Here is a 15,005-nt window from a genome sequence, read left to right as displayed (position 1 = left end):
ATAACCATACCATCTACCACGTAGAAATACTTCTGAGTTCTGGCAACTATTAGTGCCCTTCCTAGACTTCCTACTTTTTTGTTGAATAAAATGGCAGAGTTGCTATATATAGTACTAATAAAGTCGCATAGTTGCATAATTATCTGCTTTACAAGGTTATCAAATAAATCTACGCTAAAAAAAAATATTATCTGCTTAGAGAAAAATAATTCCCATGCTCGGGCAGTGAACCTGAGGCATTCGGGCAGAGTAGCGCTCAACTGTTGTAGAACTATGCCCGCTGCTCATTTGTTTTCAAGCAAATCGCTAAAACGAATAACAATATTAATGCTTCCGACATAGATTAGTAGTTGTTAATAATTTTTGCATACTGATTACCTTGAATGTAAGTCTTGAAATTTAATTATACTTTACGCAGACTGGTCAGACAATTTTATTATAATTATATTAACTACTAAGTACTAGCTGACCCGGCATACTTTGTACCGCCTCAAAATCTTTTTATCAAATATATTTTATATAAAATATAGCTTATATTACTCGTAGATAATGTAGCTTTCGAATGGAGAAAGAATTTTTAAAATCGGTCCAGTAGTTTTCGAGCCTATTCATTACAACCAAACAAACAAACACAGTTTTTCTCTTTATAATATTAGTGTAGATAGATTTATCCTTATTTCCTTCGATCAAGAACACTATTGGTTGGTATTGTTGATCGAAGCTTATCTCCGAAAATTTGAAAATAAATGTCGGAAAGCGTAGTGTTTTTACTTTTTATCATGTTAAATTTTAATTAATGGTTCTTGGTAATAACTATTGTGCAGCTTCGGCATTGATTCATTTGTGTAAAACACGTACTTAATAATATTCCACTGCTCTGAAATAATTCATTGTTATATTATTATATACACACGCTAGTACACACAATACGATAAGGGTAATGAGAAATATTATATTTTCTTTCTGGCATATTTAAGTTGGATAAATAGAGTACGGAGTTCTTGTTACATAGTCTGTGGATCTGTTACATCCGATGATTTCGACATTATATAGTTGAATTTGACATTTTGTAAATTGATTGAAGTGTTGATTTCTTTGTTATAGTTTACTATTTTCGGTGTTAAATATCAAGATAATTATGGAAGGAATTAAAGTGCTAACTCAGGATTTCGTTAACGTGCATATTACTAAATCGGACAGCGAGGATGCGCCGCCCGTCGAGCGACGATTCAAGAAAAATATCAGTGTTCTCGAGTTTAAGGTTACTATGATTCACACATTTTTCTTTTTCGTCGTATTTATCGATTAGTTTATCGTTGTCTATTTAACGTACGATATATATATTTCAGTTACCGGACAAAATTACAAGTTCATGTTTCTTGATCGTAATGGATATCTATATTTTAAAAATCAATTCACTTACGTTTTGTTCACCAATTGATTTTGATTACAGACAAAATTAGAGCTCGTGACCGGGGGCTCTGCAAACACAATGAAACTCAAAGTGTATGACACAAAGAACAATTTTGTGTGTGACATTGATAATGATGAGGCCCTGCTCGGCTCCTACCCCATTGATGAAGGCATGAGAATACATGTTATTGATAAATTTACTCTGATTCAAGATTTCGTGTCTAGTGATAGTGCTGAGAGGTAATAAAATAAGTTAATAATAATATAACAGAAGTAGTAAATAATTGAAGGTGGTAGAACCTTTTGTAGTTTGACTCCGGATCTACCATCACCATACCTATTATTTTCTGCCTTATAAGTGTTAAGCGCTGCTGTGTTTCGGTTGAAGGATGTGGTAAGAGATATATTCTAATCCAAGATGTTCCAATTTACTCATCAGCCATCCTAAAACAGTGAGCTGATCTCTTCTTATCCTTTCAGATTCAAATTATCAGAAGAAGAGTATGAGAAGAAAGGAGACACTCTCCGTTCATTCCTACAGCGCAACAAGCTGGGCAAGTACAATGAGGAGGAGATGAACAAGTTAAAAGAACAGCAGCAGAAAGAGTTGGAGGAAGAAGCAATGTGAGTTTTAGTTCATATAAATAAACTAATATTTTTTAATTTGATTCCTTGTACACTTAGGGGCAGTATTAGCATTGAATTTGCTTAACTATAAGAGATATACTTCATTAAGAGGGGGTCCTTAGTGGTAAAAAAAATGTTGCATAGTTGCTTAAATTTGTCAGTCGTAAAAGTCCAGTTGGCTAAGGGAAAGTTTGAATTCCATGAGCCCATCCCTGGTGGGCACTGTAACCTGTTTGTAGGACTTTATTACATAACATAGAAATAACAAATGAGCTTGCAATACATCTGATTGTAAATGGTTCTTGTCACCATATAGAACAGGTGTTTTAACAGAAGTTGATTGATGATGTGTTCCCACCCAAGGACTAAGATGTTTGCCTCTTAAGTAATTCAGTCATAATTCATACCTTTTTACCCAAATTCGAGAACTATTTCATACTAGAAATGTTAACATTCACACCTTTTTACCAAATTTAAAAAACTGCTTTACTTTAGAAATGCTGAATCACACTAGTTGTACCATAGATATAGATCTTGAAGTATAAGATTGAATTAATGTTTGTTTGTTGCATCACAGACTGGGTATTGGGTATTGGGTGTGCACAAATATGTTTTTTGAATGATTCAGATTAAATGAATGTTGGTGTTGTTGTGGCAGGCAAGCGGAGGCGGTGCTGGTGGGCGCGCGGTGCGAGGTGCGCGTGCCGGGGCAGGGCGCGCGGCGCGCCACGGTGCGGTACAACGGGCCGCTGGACGGCGCGCGCGGCCTCTGGATCGGCGTGCAGTACGACGAGCCGCGCGGGAAGAACGACGGCGAGTGAGTGCCACATTTTTACAAGCTTTTATTTAGTTTCACCTGTCCGGTACCCTTACCATGAGTTTTTACGTTATGACAAATATGACTGTTTTGGTATTTGTTTACGTATTGGCTCATACTATTTCCAAGTTATGATATAATCCGCTAGGGGCGCTGATTTAAAATTAGTCTTAGTCCCGCTAATATCTATAATTTGCTATTGCGACGCGACTCGTGTCTATATTAGCAGCGGACTAGCAGTTTGGCGCGGACCTTACCGGGTGCCCTGGGAGCAACACCGGTTATGTGGAATTTTGTAACCACTAAAACCCCATGGTGACTGTCTTTAGTGAGCTATATAGAGCTAATACTGCTATATACTATATACTTCTACATAGCAAGCCTTGTATATGCAACAGGTAACCTATTTATATGCATTGCAACTGGAAAATTCATCATCAAACCCATTACTGTCCCACTGCTGGGCACGGGTCGCCTCTCATAATGGGAAGGATTAGGCCAAAGTCCACTGCGCTGCCCAAGTGCATATTAGTAGACTTCACAAACATTCGAGTTTTTGATGTGAAACATCTATAGCCGCACGTAAAACCGGCGTGGCGACGCATGCCGTGGCGCACGCTATACGATGGTATATATATACAGTCTATATGCAGTAGTGTGTACGGTGTGGCGCCATGCGCAATTGAATTCAATAAATAGTCATCGTTATCTGGAAAAAAATCGTAATATTTTATTTTATCATTATGACATATGTAGTTCCTATCACAATATGTTCTTTTCTGCATATTACTTTAACAAAATAATGTCGATGTTTCACATCTGCCAGGCGTCCCGTGACGGCTCACATTTTTTTTTTTTATAAATCTCTCATTTACGCAGGTTTTCCCACGATGTTTTCCTCCACCGTTTAGCATAAGTAATTTCTAATTAGATAAGTAATTTCTAATATGCACATAACTTTGAAAAATCAGAGGTGCGGGAGAGGCCTGGGATTTGAACCTCGGACCCCTCGATCGAGAGGCCGAGTTTCTTAACCACTAGGCTATCACTGGAAAATTGCAACCTGGAAATATGAAACTTGTTTGACAACTATTACAAGTTTTGATTAACATGTCATGCTTTTTTGACATCTCTTAACATCTCACAACTGAACACAAATTTACATAAATAAATTGCGTTACATACATAGTAATACTTACAATAATTGTATTTCCTTTCTTATTTTGCAGAGTGAATGGAAAACGTTACTTCACATGTCCGCCTAAGTATGGAGGCTTCGTCAAACCAGTATACATCACAGTGGGAGACTTCCCCGAAGAACAGCTTGATCTGGATGACGAGATATGATCGACCAAACTATAACATGCACCACGTAGATTATGCTTATACTTCATAGGGCGACGCATTTCTGAATTTAATTTGTTTCGCTTTTATGAAATTGTATGTAAAAAGACTGCTATCTATATCTTAATTAATCTCTTTTTTAATTTTTAAACATTTTATTTATTACAAAAGAAAACAGCTCACTAAGCTGATTAAAAACCTATATAGATCGTGTTTAATTTATAGACTTAGAATTTTACTGATATACAGCAGAGAAAAATATATATTTTTGTATTTTGGCCAAGTAGCTGTGAAGTAGTTAGTATAGAATAATATACTGCCTTATATATCCGGTTTTGAATAATGAAAAAGACACTTTTTACAATAAATTTGTATCAAAGAGATTCAGTATGAAATCTTTTGTGTTATGAATTCATATGTAGCATTCAAACAAATAATTATTTAACAAATTATGCCTTGTTCACTCTACACATGAAAACATCACATATTCCGTTTTTATATTTTACTGCAATCACATGACTTTTTTAATACAATGTTAAAATGCTATTCATAATTAGATGATATTATTAAAATGGTAAAAGTGCAAGAATGTAGTGCGTTTTTATCATTTATTTTTTAAATTCGCAGCATTTCGTCAATTTTATTTGAAATTATTCAATTACGTAAAAATAATGTCATTATTTCACATAATATTTTTTGTGTAACTAAATATCATGTAAACAGCTATTTATTATAAAGGTACTAAAATGCTTTCGGATTGGATCGTACATTCCACACGTGAATAAACTAAAACGTGCAATATATTCAAACATTATGTATGTGTCATATTTTATTTTATGATTTATCAGTAAATAAATCACTATTAAACACAAATTGTTGTATTATTGAGTTCGAAGTTGAAAATGGCTTTTATTTTATAATTAAACCGATACTCAGCAAATATTGCAAAAAGTATGCTTTTTTGACAGAATTTTCACAAAAAAGAAAACCCTGTAATATACATAGAAATAATACAAATATTATTATATATTACAAAAAATTGAGCCTTGAATGGAACAAATTAAATGAAACATTGATATAATACAAAAATCTTTATTATTTTATACAATAGTTGTAGCAAATAAGCCATCTTAAATTAGATGGCCACAGTCACACAGAAATCTGTAACCAGCCCCAATTAGACTAGTTGTTCTATCTGAACTCAATTGCAGATTTACCCTGAGGACTAAGTTGGAACCCTTCATAAAATGTTATCACTCCCACCAACAAACAGAAAGAGTCCAATCCAAAAAAAGGCACCATGAAAAGTACTAAAACTTTCTCCGCTTCAAAATCTCTGGTCGCCAGTTGATGGGGTGAGTTTCTTCAGTAGCCGTATCATCCTCTCGGTATATCTTAATGGTCTTGTCCGCCTCTGTGGTCAGCAGTCGAGACCCTGACTGGTCGAAGGTCATCGCGAAGATACCTGCCTCGGAGTCCATTGAACCAGGCTGGACTGCCGACTGAAATTGAAAATGAAATTTTTTATGAAGAAATAATCAACCTGATCATATTTACATAGGTCAGTTATGTCATTACATTAGTAATGTATAGCATAGCATAATAAGAAATATTTTATTACGCCCGGCCCGTTTGTATACGCGCCTTTGATGGTGCCGCACGAACGCCGCCGGTACTGGACGAACCTATTACTATAGTGCGGCCACGCCGTTTTGGTCTTATAATAGTCTATTTTGATTGATAATTTACATTGGAAGAATTGCAGTGTAGTTATTAAGGAAAGGTTTATGGGGACTAAGACAATTGTTATTTCTTATTGCCGAGATGATACAATATTTCGTGTAGGGAAAAATTTAGTTTACCTAGTACTATTTAATTTAAGCTGTTATTTTGAAAGACTATCTCACCTGCAACCTTTGGAAGTTGTATCCAGTCCGCCAATCCCAACAGAACATTGTGCCGTTATCCCCACCGCTGACCAGTACTCCCTCAGGATTCACCGCCATGCAGTTCACTATAGCGTTATGTCCTGACAAATTCTGGATGAACTTGCCCTCAGGACATTTCCACTGTTTGATGTTGTCTGGAGAGGCTGATGCGAATGTGTACAGAGTTGGGTGGATCACGATTGATCGAACTGATTTCTTGTGGTTGGTCAGTGTGCACATTGACTTGCCCGCCGCTAAGTCCCATAGCCGGATGGTGGAGTCGTGAGAACCGGTTATGATCTGAAGGAAAGAAAAGTTATATTAAGATAGCCACTATGAAACATTTATCATTAAATTGCTTGTATTTCTAAATTGACATTGATATTGAAATCCTATGTCATTACAATTTTATTATACAGTAGCAATAATTTTACCTGCGGCCTGCACCTGCTTTTGAAGGTGGTAGAACCCTTTGTTGTTCCGTGTGGTTTGCGACTCCGGCGGCATCACCGCGACACCTATTTATGCCTAATAACAGCAGTGTTAGGCGCTGTTGTGTTCCGTTTTTAAGGGTGTGGTAAGGGAGACTTACTTTTCCGAGGCGTTCCAGCTTAGTCCTCAGGGGTAGCGGTGCTGTGGCCGACCTCAGGTAGAAATATTTAATCCTATCTGGGGACGATTACAGATGTCCATGGGCGGCAGGAGCCACTCACCATCAGGTGGACTGCAAGCTCGTCTGTTACTCCTATATTATCATAAAAACAACCTGCGGCTCAGCGGCCTGGCAGGCGAGCGAGGCGACGGTGTCGGTGTGTCCGGCCAGCGTGTGCACGTTGGCCTTGCTGCGCATGTCCCACACGCGCGCCGTGGCGTCGCGCCCCGCCGTCACCAGCACGTCGATGCTGGGGTGCAGCGCCAGCGTGTACACCGCCGACAGATGCCCGTGGTAGTGACGGATCACCTGATTCAAGGAAACGTCATTGGTAAAACCTTATAATTATAATAAATAATAATAATAATAAAATAATTTATTCGCAGAAGTTGTAGCCACATGCACACATACATAAAAATAAAAATAAAAGCACAATTATATAAAAATGGACAACCACAAAAAAGAAATGATAATTAAACACAATAAAACCTAAAACAAAGTATAAAAAGAATAACTTAAAAACAACAACAAAGTTTTGACAAGTGTGCTGCAGCATAACACCGCGAAATGGGCCGAACCGATTACAAATACAAATACAAAAATGCTTTATTGTACACCAACGAATACATACATAAAACATAATGAAAAGTACAACGGGCAATCTTATCGCTTAAAAGCGAACTCTTCCGAACAACCATAGAGTTGTTGAAAGAAAACAAATAACAATACAGATGCAAGAAATACAGGGTAGGGGTGTACAAATGTAATACATACCGACTTGAAAATTATCTTTGAACATATCAGCAGATTCAGCAGCTAGTGTAGGTAAAGAAAGTAAGGGATAAAAATAGTGAAAATACACAGAATAGGAAAGAACGATAGAAGAAATACATACAAATAATAATAATGTTTTATATATGCAGCAGGTTAACGTGTCAGGTAGAATTACTTCACTTGTTTTTTAAAAGAATCTAGTGAGTTAGTGACTGTGCGCGACGGATAACAAATTATAAGGAATTCCATCCAAGTTGTTGCGCATATACACCATAATGTAAGGGCACACTAACACAGCTATGCATCCATGGGCGAGAGCGGGCAGCGGGGGGTGCCGGGAGGGTCCCGCGCTGTCTTCGTCCTGATAATATCTACAATTTGCAATTCCGACGCGACTCGTTTCTATTTTCGGAGTGGACTAGCAGTTTGGTGCGGACTCTACAATAAGTAGATGTATTTCTGTTGTTTTTTTTTTCTAAATTCAAAAGTGAAAACTAATGCTGATATCTCAAATTAAATTTATAAAATAAAACCTGAAAAAAATATGACAATATGTACCGCCAACGTTTATATACCTTGTTATATTCTAAGTCCCAACATTTGACCTGCCTGTCTTCACCACAACTGAATAAGTATGGATGCCGTCCTGATACTTCCAACCCTGAAACATTGTGATAAATATCAAAGTTTAATTTAAAATATTCATATTTAATGGATTATAAACAAGAGCATTTTCTTCTACTGTAATCAATAATCACAGAGTAAATCATAATGACTATAGCAACATAATTATATACTGAAAAGTTATTTTCAACTCTTAGGGTCTTAGCTAGCTTCTTAATTCAGTTTATATATTGATCTTCAAACTGGATAGTCGACTGACTGTCATGATTAAAGTTTTAACAGTTTCTTTCGCCGCTTCTTCTCCGTAACGAAACACCTTGTGAAGTGGTGGTAGTTGTATTGACATTCAAAAAGTGCTCTGTAAATAACCTATTTTGAATAGAAAAAATTGATTTGATTTGAAAAAAAAACAACTTACCCCTGACTGTGCTCACATGTCCTGTGAGTGACACCTTCAGCTTGCCACTCGCTAGATCCCATATTTTGATAACTCTGTCTGCAGCACCTGGAGATTTTAAATTGTTTTCAAAAAGGTGTTATGATATGAGGTTGTTTTTTATATTCAACATTATATCGTCACTGGAAAGGCAAAAATACTAACACGCAAAGCGGTTCCTTTGTATGTAAGTCTTTTTGCCTTTCCAGTGACAATATATACTTCTAAAACCCAAAGTGATAATTTTGTCTAATAATAACTCTCGTTCCTTCATGTCAGTCACTGTTTATTCATAATCCTTATAATTGATCATAATAAGTGAAATTATATTATTATAGCTGTTTATAAAAGTACCAAAAACAAAGGAATATAGGTGATCTACTTGAAATCTGCATCTATCAATATCAACATGTTGATTAATATAGATGATGTGGAAATATAAAATGGTACGTTTTTATTACCTACATAATATATAAGTAACATGCGATATTACTCATTCAATTATTATTAAGGAAGACTTTCTCATCATGCATGATTAATTAAATAGTTGCATACCAGTGGCAAACCACTCGTTCCCTGGCTCGACAGTGACGCAGCGCACCCAGCCTAAATGCCCAGATATGACCCGCACCAGCTTCCAGGGCGCGTGCCAGGTGGGTCGCGGGGCTGCGGGGGCACGGCGCGGAGCGGCGGGGGCTAGTGGGAGGGTGGCCCCGTCTGAGGGTATCGCTGCTGACTCTGCTATTTCTATTAAAATTCATTAATTTTATAATAATCCATCCATCTCTAATAAAAAAGTAATGCTACAAAAGGCCAAACTTAATGCCTAGTGACATTCTCTGCCAGTCAATTCAGCCTAATAACGTAATAATAATAAGTAAGGTTTTTTTTGGTGACAGCATCTATTTTTGTCCTTTAACACTGTGTAAAATAACTGTGTTCAGGTTGTATGGATGGAAAAGTTATATAATTTTAAAAACAAATATAAAAGTACTTATCATAGTAATGTAATATATGATTGTACCTGTACTATCAAGAGGAGTGTCAGGTCTACTGAGAGCCTCCTGCTGCTTCACAGCCTGTGCCCTCTGCACAGTGGACATCACCTGTCCATAGCTGTCTCGGGCTTTCACAGACCTTAATATTTTCTCTCTGAAACAATAAGATAAATAAAATATAAGGTCAGTCATCAATACAATGATTATAGAGTGCTAAAACACTTTTTGCATATTTTTGTTATCATAAAAAGGAGTCAGAATGAATCAATATGGAAGTTAGCTTTATTTGGCAACAATAATCTGTTTTGTCAATTTTATGGAGATGTACATTATGGCTTGTGTAGGAAGCACACATATACATATACAGGGAGATTGGTTTGTGATAGCAATCTTAGTTTCATTAGATACCTTGTAAACAGTTAATTTTTTAAAAGTCGCTTTGGTGTTATATTCTATTAACACCTATTTGCAACTGTCCACATTAAAGCAGAGTATGTTCCAGGCCTCCTAAATACATAGAGGGACACCTGTGCCAGTGAGAAACAAGGGTAACGCAAAAGTGAAAGTTAGTTAGCATGTGTCTTTATATCTTTATTAAAATAGTACTTACGCTTTTTCATCTATAGGTGGCAAGAGACTCTGGTTAAAAAGGAACATATCATGAGACCGTTTCAAAGATCTGAAGACCAGTGTGTGGACAGAATGTTTGATCACTTCGTCAGTCATTTTTATGTAGCAAAAACACTTTTTTCATAATACGTATCGGCACGATTACGATTCTTACGGCGCCAAAATTTGAATGCGGATCCTTATAGATCTCGACGAGACAAGACGAAAAGTAAGAATAAAATTTTTTGATATCTTGCTTAGTTTTCGAGATATCGATATTTAAAAATCGAAAAATAAAAAATATATATATTCTTTTAATGATGTATTTCGATAGATTTTTGGAAAAGAAAACGAAAACAAAGAATAATTTTTTTCGATATCTTGCTTAGTTTTCAAGATATTAATAAATACATTATTAAAAATGTTGGAATTTTATTGAAAAAATTTTTTGAAGATATATTTTATCCTTTATTATGATTATCACTATTATTATGATAATACTACGACCAGGACGACTACTAAAAGTTTCTTAGCTGTAACTGGCACTCACTTGGCTTAGGCCCGTGAATGCCAATATACCGGATGCGTAATGCCGAGCCCAATACAAGAAGATAATAATAATAAAAAAAACCTAACCTAACCTAACCTAACCTAACCAATACCAACTCAAATTTCAATCACCTCTAACTTCGTTGTCCCTTGCCCGATTTCTAATTATTTTATACCATCGTACTCGTCTCAACGATACCTTTTCGCACATACTACTTTCGTTTCTCTCCGTTTTCTAAATTTTTAAATATAATTTTCTCCGTTTTTCAAAAATAAATTTTTGGTTTTTCTCATTTTCCTCCACCGTTTCTTAACGAATTCTCTTCATTTTTCTTCTACCGTATTCTGCACGTCATCCCCTATCCGGAGATACCAGTCGCACCCGTTTCCGCCGCGCCGTTCCTCGGCAATTTCACTTTTAAAACGCAAAAAATCGAATTTTTCGAATAATTTTTGAGTATCGATATCTCGAAAACTAAGCGAGATATCAAAAAAATTTATTCTTACTTTTCGTCTTGTCTCATCAAAATCTATACGGATCCGCATTCAAATCTTGGCGCCGTAAGAACCGTAATCCCCCCTACGTATCCCTAAATATTATGGTTGTGTCCTTAAATAAGTCTTATTGTATGTATTAAATATTTAAATACACATATTAAACCGAAATTATTTTAGTGTTTATAAAGCGTCCGCGTTTGTGTCAAAAATGGCGTGTCTGCGTGACATTGACAGACATGACGTTGATTGTTGTGATGACATTTAGCAATAAGTTCAAAAATATCTTGTAGTTAGGACATTATGTCTATGATTGGTCTATGATACATTAATCACGGAAAACTACTAAACTCTCAAAATTATTCCTCATGGCCCAACTAATCTATTTTCAAATTTACATAACTCTTACAGCCTAGCTTTTATATTAAATATTATACACTTCACTGAATCAGTCCATTATTTAAAAGTAGATCGATTATATTTTATTCAATGAAAGTCAGAAAATACATGCAGTTATTTATTAATAAGTACAAAATTTGCTTGTAAAATATAAAAAAGAAATAAACACAATAGAATTTGCACAAGTAATAAGTATACATTGAAAAATAATACTATAATATAACTTACATTTAATATTCTAGGTAAGACAGACACGGATTCTAAGTACAACTAGAGAATTTTAAACTAATACTGATTGAGTAAAAGGACTAGAAATTGTGACTTTTAAACTAGATTATAAGCCTTTATATTGCACACAGCTGATAAAATAGTTCTATTTACACACAATATTAAATAGCATAAAATTTAGAAATTTACATCTTGCAATGCATAAAATGCAGCAATAGATAAAACTCTTTATTACAATCTAACGACAAATTTCTACTATAGATATTGTAATGAATATTTATACAGTAAGTTCAATAATAGCAGTTGGTAGAAAATATTAACTCAAAAACGTTAATTATATAGCATAAATCATTGGCGACTAAGTTTAAATTAATATGTGTAACTAAAATGACTCAAAATTTACTTTGGATCTCTTAACTTGAAATTTGGACATAAAATAGAAAAATAAATACTAAACTGAAATTAATATGCAGACACCACGCATTACCGTTTATAGCCATATGTTTGAGTTGAATGCGGTTTCAAAAGGAACTGTGATTGATAAGAATTGAAACAGTTACTGTGCTTTCGAGTAATTTGTGAAGAATAAAAATATGAGTACGCAAATATTGCTATTCTGGAATACACGTAGTCTGTTGCACATACGTGCATTTTTGTACAAGTAATAATTTTGACGTCATTAACTTAGATAACTAACAATAAAATATGCTTCAAATATTAACTAGGCAATGTACAACTGCTTACTCTACGTTAATGAAGTGTTAAAATAGTTACGGTGCGATATTTCTAGGGTCACGGAATACACGGTTCTACGGTAAATGTCTTTGTGATTTGGAGTAACTCCTTGTGGGTGAAAGGCGTAACTGGATGTACGAAATGGTCCTCAAACGAGTCGGTCAACGTTGGACTCGGCAACGGCCTGCCACTCGTAGTCGATGTCGGTTGTATCGGCGACGGAAAATACCGCGCCATCCTCGGTTCAGATGGCCGACTTCTCGGGGTTGTTCGCATCGCTCACTCGTCGGGAGTGAGGCGCGCGGCGGAGAGTCCTCGGTTGAAGGTTCAGGGGTGGCAGGTTGGGGCGCTCGATCCTTGTCGGCGACGATACCAGGGGTCTGGTGCCTCTGCGAAGTGTTTCCATACCGTTTCGGAAGTATTCCTCGGTCCTGTCTGTGTAGCTTTCAATAAGTGGTGCCGGATCTTCGTATTCAACGTTGTAGTGACGGGAGATGCCTAAGTCTTCTGGGGGTCCCAGTTTGTACAGCGGGGGTTCGACGCACTCGTAATGATGGTCCTCAGTTTCATCGTGAGGGTACGTGTCTGCGACGAAGTGGCGAGTTCCCCGGGGAGTAAGAGCCGCCCAAAGAACTCGTGAGTCGAGGGCAGCACTCCCATAGAGTGCATTGGAGCCGCCTGTCTTTCCAGTCCCACTCTTGCATCCACCGCGAGCCCTGAAGATGAAAAGAAGAGTATTCCTAAATTTAATTGTACTTTGCGTTCAAAAAGCTTATTTTTGTTTAATCGGAAAGTTATTGTCTACTTACTCTCTGCATTTGAGCAGGAACAACGCAAGTAGAGCAGCTATGCAAAGAACGGCAATACAACAGGTAATCAGAACCAGGAACCAAGTGTCGTCATTGCTCGCCGGCTCTGCAACAAATCATAAAATATGGAGAATTAAGTACCTATCTAAAATAACACAGTAGAACGTCTTTAAAAAAATGCAGGATAGCCAAGGCGGCATTAGGATCTCCCGTGATACCCCAAGCTTTAAATAGATCAAAAGAAACGTTAGGCAGAGGACAACAATTATATTATCCAACCTTACTATGATTCGGCGACTCATGATAGATGGCAACTCGATCCCGAGACACATAGGCGTTTTCTTTGTGGTATTCAAGGGGTAGTAAGGCAGGTATTTAAAGTAAAGAAGGTAGTTATTAGAGCCAATTACCATGTCTCGGCAGCTCGTGGTACTCGACGCCTGGGAACAAGGCGTTCTCTTCATTGTTCTGTGGGGGACACTTGGAGGCGCGGCAGGGCGGCGTGAGGTTGGCGGCGCCGGCGAGGAAGGCCGGCAGCGGCGGCGGCGGCATGTGCAGGATGGAGTCGGGCGGCGGGCCCAGCGACAGGCAGTCTGCGCCGCATGCCATCCTGCTGGGGTACACCCTTAATCAAAGATAATATTTGTGTGTGTATGGTTAGGCCAGTTGGTCGTTTCGCGCGCAAAAAAAATAATTAAAAAATGCGTCTGATTTTTCTAAATTACAAGGATTGTTTGGATCTTTGTTTGTAGTTTGTATGCTTTGGTTCTAATGGTAGGTATTTTTGTTTATATAAAATCTCAATTGTTCATGTTTTGTTTTGGTGTTAGACATGTATGTAGATGTTATTAATTTGTATTACTGTCAGCAATTTTACTCGTATTATTGTATCTTTTTTCCTACGTATCATAAGAACTAAGAATGAATATGAATTTGTAATTTTTGATCAATGGTTTATCGAATTAAAATAATAACGCCCAATTTTTGTTTAAATATTTTTTTGTTTCACTTAGGTACATGTAGGGAAGCTAACTTATTTTATTTTTATGTAATGAATTGTGAATAGTATATAAATATTTTATTTAAATACGATAGAAAGATTGACTAAAACAAAGGATTTCCGTTAATGAATAGATATTGCAAGTTTCACATACTGCAAAATTTTAAAATTGTTGTATGGCTAAATACGGATTACACAATGATATGTAAGTAACTAAGTATATCTTGTATTCACTAATTCTGTTAATTAAAAAAATCTAACAAAAACAACATCTACATGTTAAGCATCGATCGCGACGCTATAAAGTAATTTCACCATAGAAGAAGGAAGGAAGGAACACAGTACGAATAATAACATATAAAAGACATTTGACCACATGAGTATTGCATGCAATTAAAATCGCTGTATAAATAACTCACATTTTAGCTGTTAAACGATTTTTTAACGAAATTCACCACTTTACAACTGTATTTGGTTACACTTGTTCAGCCGCTGGTCCATGGATGTTGTACGCATGCGCGGACATGTACTATTTTCTTTCCAAACATATTCTGACCAATGTCTTTTA

General features: G+C 36.4%; 3 protein-coding genes across 5 annotated transcripts; 1 reads left to right on the top strand and 2 right to left on the bottom strand.

Moving 5' to 3' along the window:
- Positions 1 to 1,045: 1,045 nt before the first annotated feature.
- TBCB (tubulin-binding cofactor B) lies at positions 1,046 to 5,074 on the top strand. Its single transcript, XM_073076830.1, has 5 exons — positions 1,046 to 1,261; positions 1,454 to 1,653; positions 1,894 to 2,037; positions 2,699 to 2,857; positions 4,087 to 5,074. The coding sequence occupies exons 1-5, from the start codon at positions 1,139 to 1,141 to the stop codon at positions 4,202 to 4,204; spliced, it is 744 nt and encodes a 247-aa protein (XP_072932931.1). The 5' UTR covers positions 1,046 to 1,138; the 3' UTR covers positions 4,205 to 5,074.
- Positions 5,075 to 5,277: 203 nt separating this feature from the next.
- Positions 5,278 to 10,371, bottom strand: Tango4 (transport and golgi organization 4). Its single transcript, XM_073076824.1, has 8 exons — positions 10,224 to 10,371; positions 9,640 to 9,767; positions 9,171 to 9,362; positions 8,598 to 8,684; positions 8,131 to 8,216; positions 6,896 to 7,090; positions 6,109 to 6,429; positions 5,278 to 5,703 (listed from the first exon to the last, which is right to left on the bottom strand). The coding sequence occupies exons 1-8, from the start codon at positions 10,337 to 10,339 to the stop codon at positions 5,512 to 5,514; spliced, it is 1,317 nt and encodes a 438-aa protein (XP_072932925.1). The 5' UTR covers positions 10,340 to 10,371; the 3' UTR covers positions 5,278 to 5,511.
- Positions 10,372 to 12,293: 1,922 nt separating this feature from the next.
- Positions 12,294 to 14,943, bottom strand: LOC140745057 (uncharacterized). Of its 3 annotated transcripts, none has more exons than XM_073076821.1 (4): positions 14,857 to 14,943; positions 13,848 to 14,047; positions 13,438 to 13,543; positions 12,294 to 13,344 (listed from the first exon to the last, which is right to left on the bottom strand). In XM_073076821.1, coding segments are annotated over exons 1-4 (780 nt in total). In that variant the 5' UTR covers positions 14,859 to 14,943; the 3' UTR covers positions 12,294 to 12,872. The 3 variants fall into 3 exon arrangements, with proteins under 3 accessions (XP_072932922.1, XP_072932921.1, XP_072932923.1); XM_073076820.1 differs by having other exon boundaries at positions 13,848 to 14,062; positions 14,857 to 14,937; XM_073076822.1 differs by having other exon boundaries at positions 13,848 to 14,050; positions 14,857 to 14,929.
- Between the last annotated feature and the right edge of the window lie 62 nt (positions 14,944 to 15,005).

The sequence above is a fragment of the Epargyreus clarus genome, unplaced genomic scaffold, assembly GCF_041222505.1.
Source record: "Epargyreus clarus isolate Ecla_fem2 unplaced genomic scaffold, WU_Ecla_fem_2.2 ptg000009l, whole genome shotgun sequence".
Classification (NCBI taxonomy): Eukaryota; Metazoa; Arthropoda; class Insecta; order Lepidoptera; family Hesperiidae; genus Epargyreus; species Epargyreus clarus.
The sequence above is the reverse complement of the archived record's forward strand: the minus strand, read 5'-3'. Positions and strand labels throughout refer to the sequence as shown.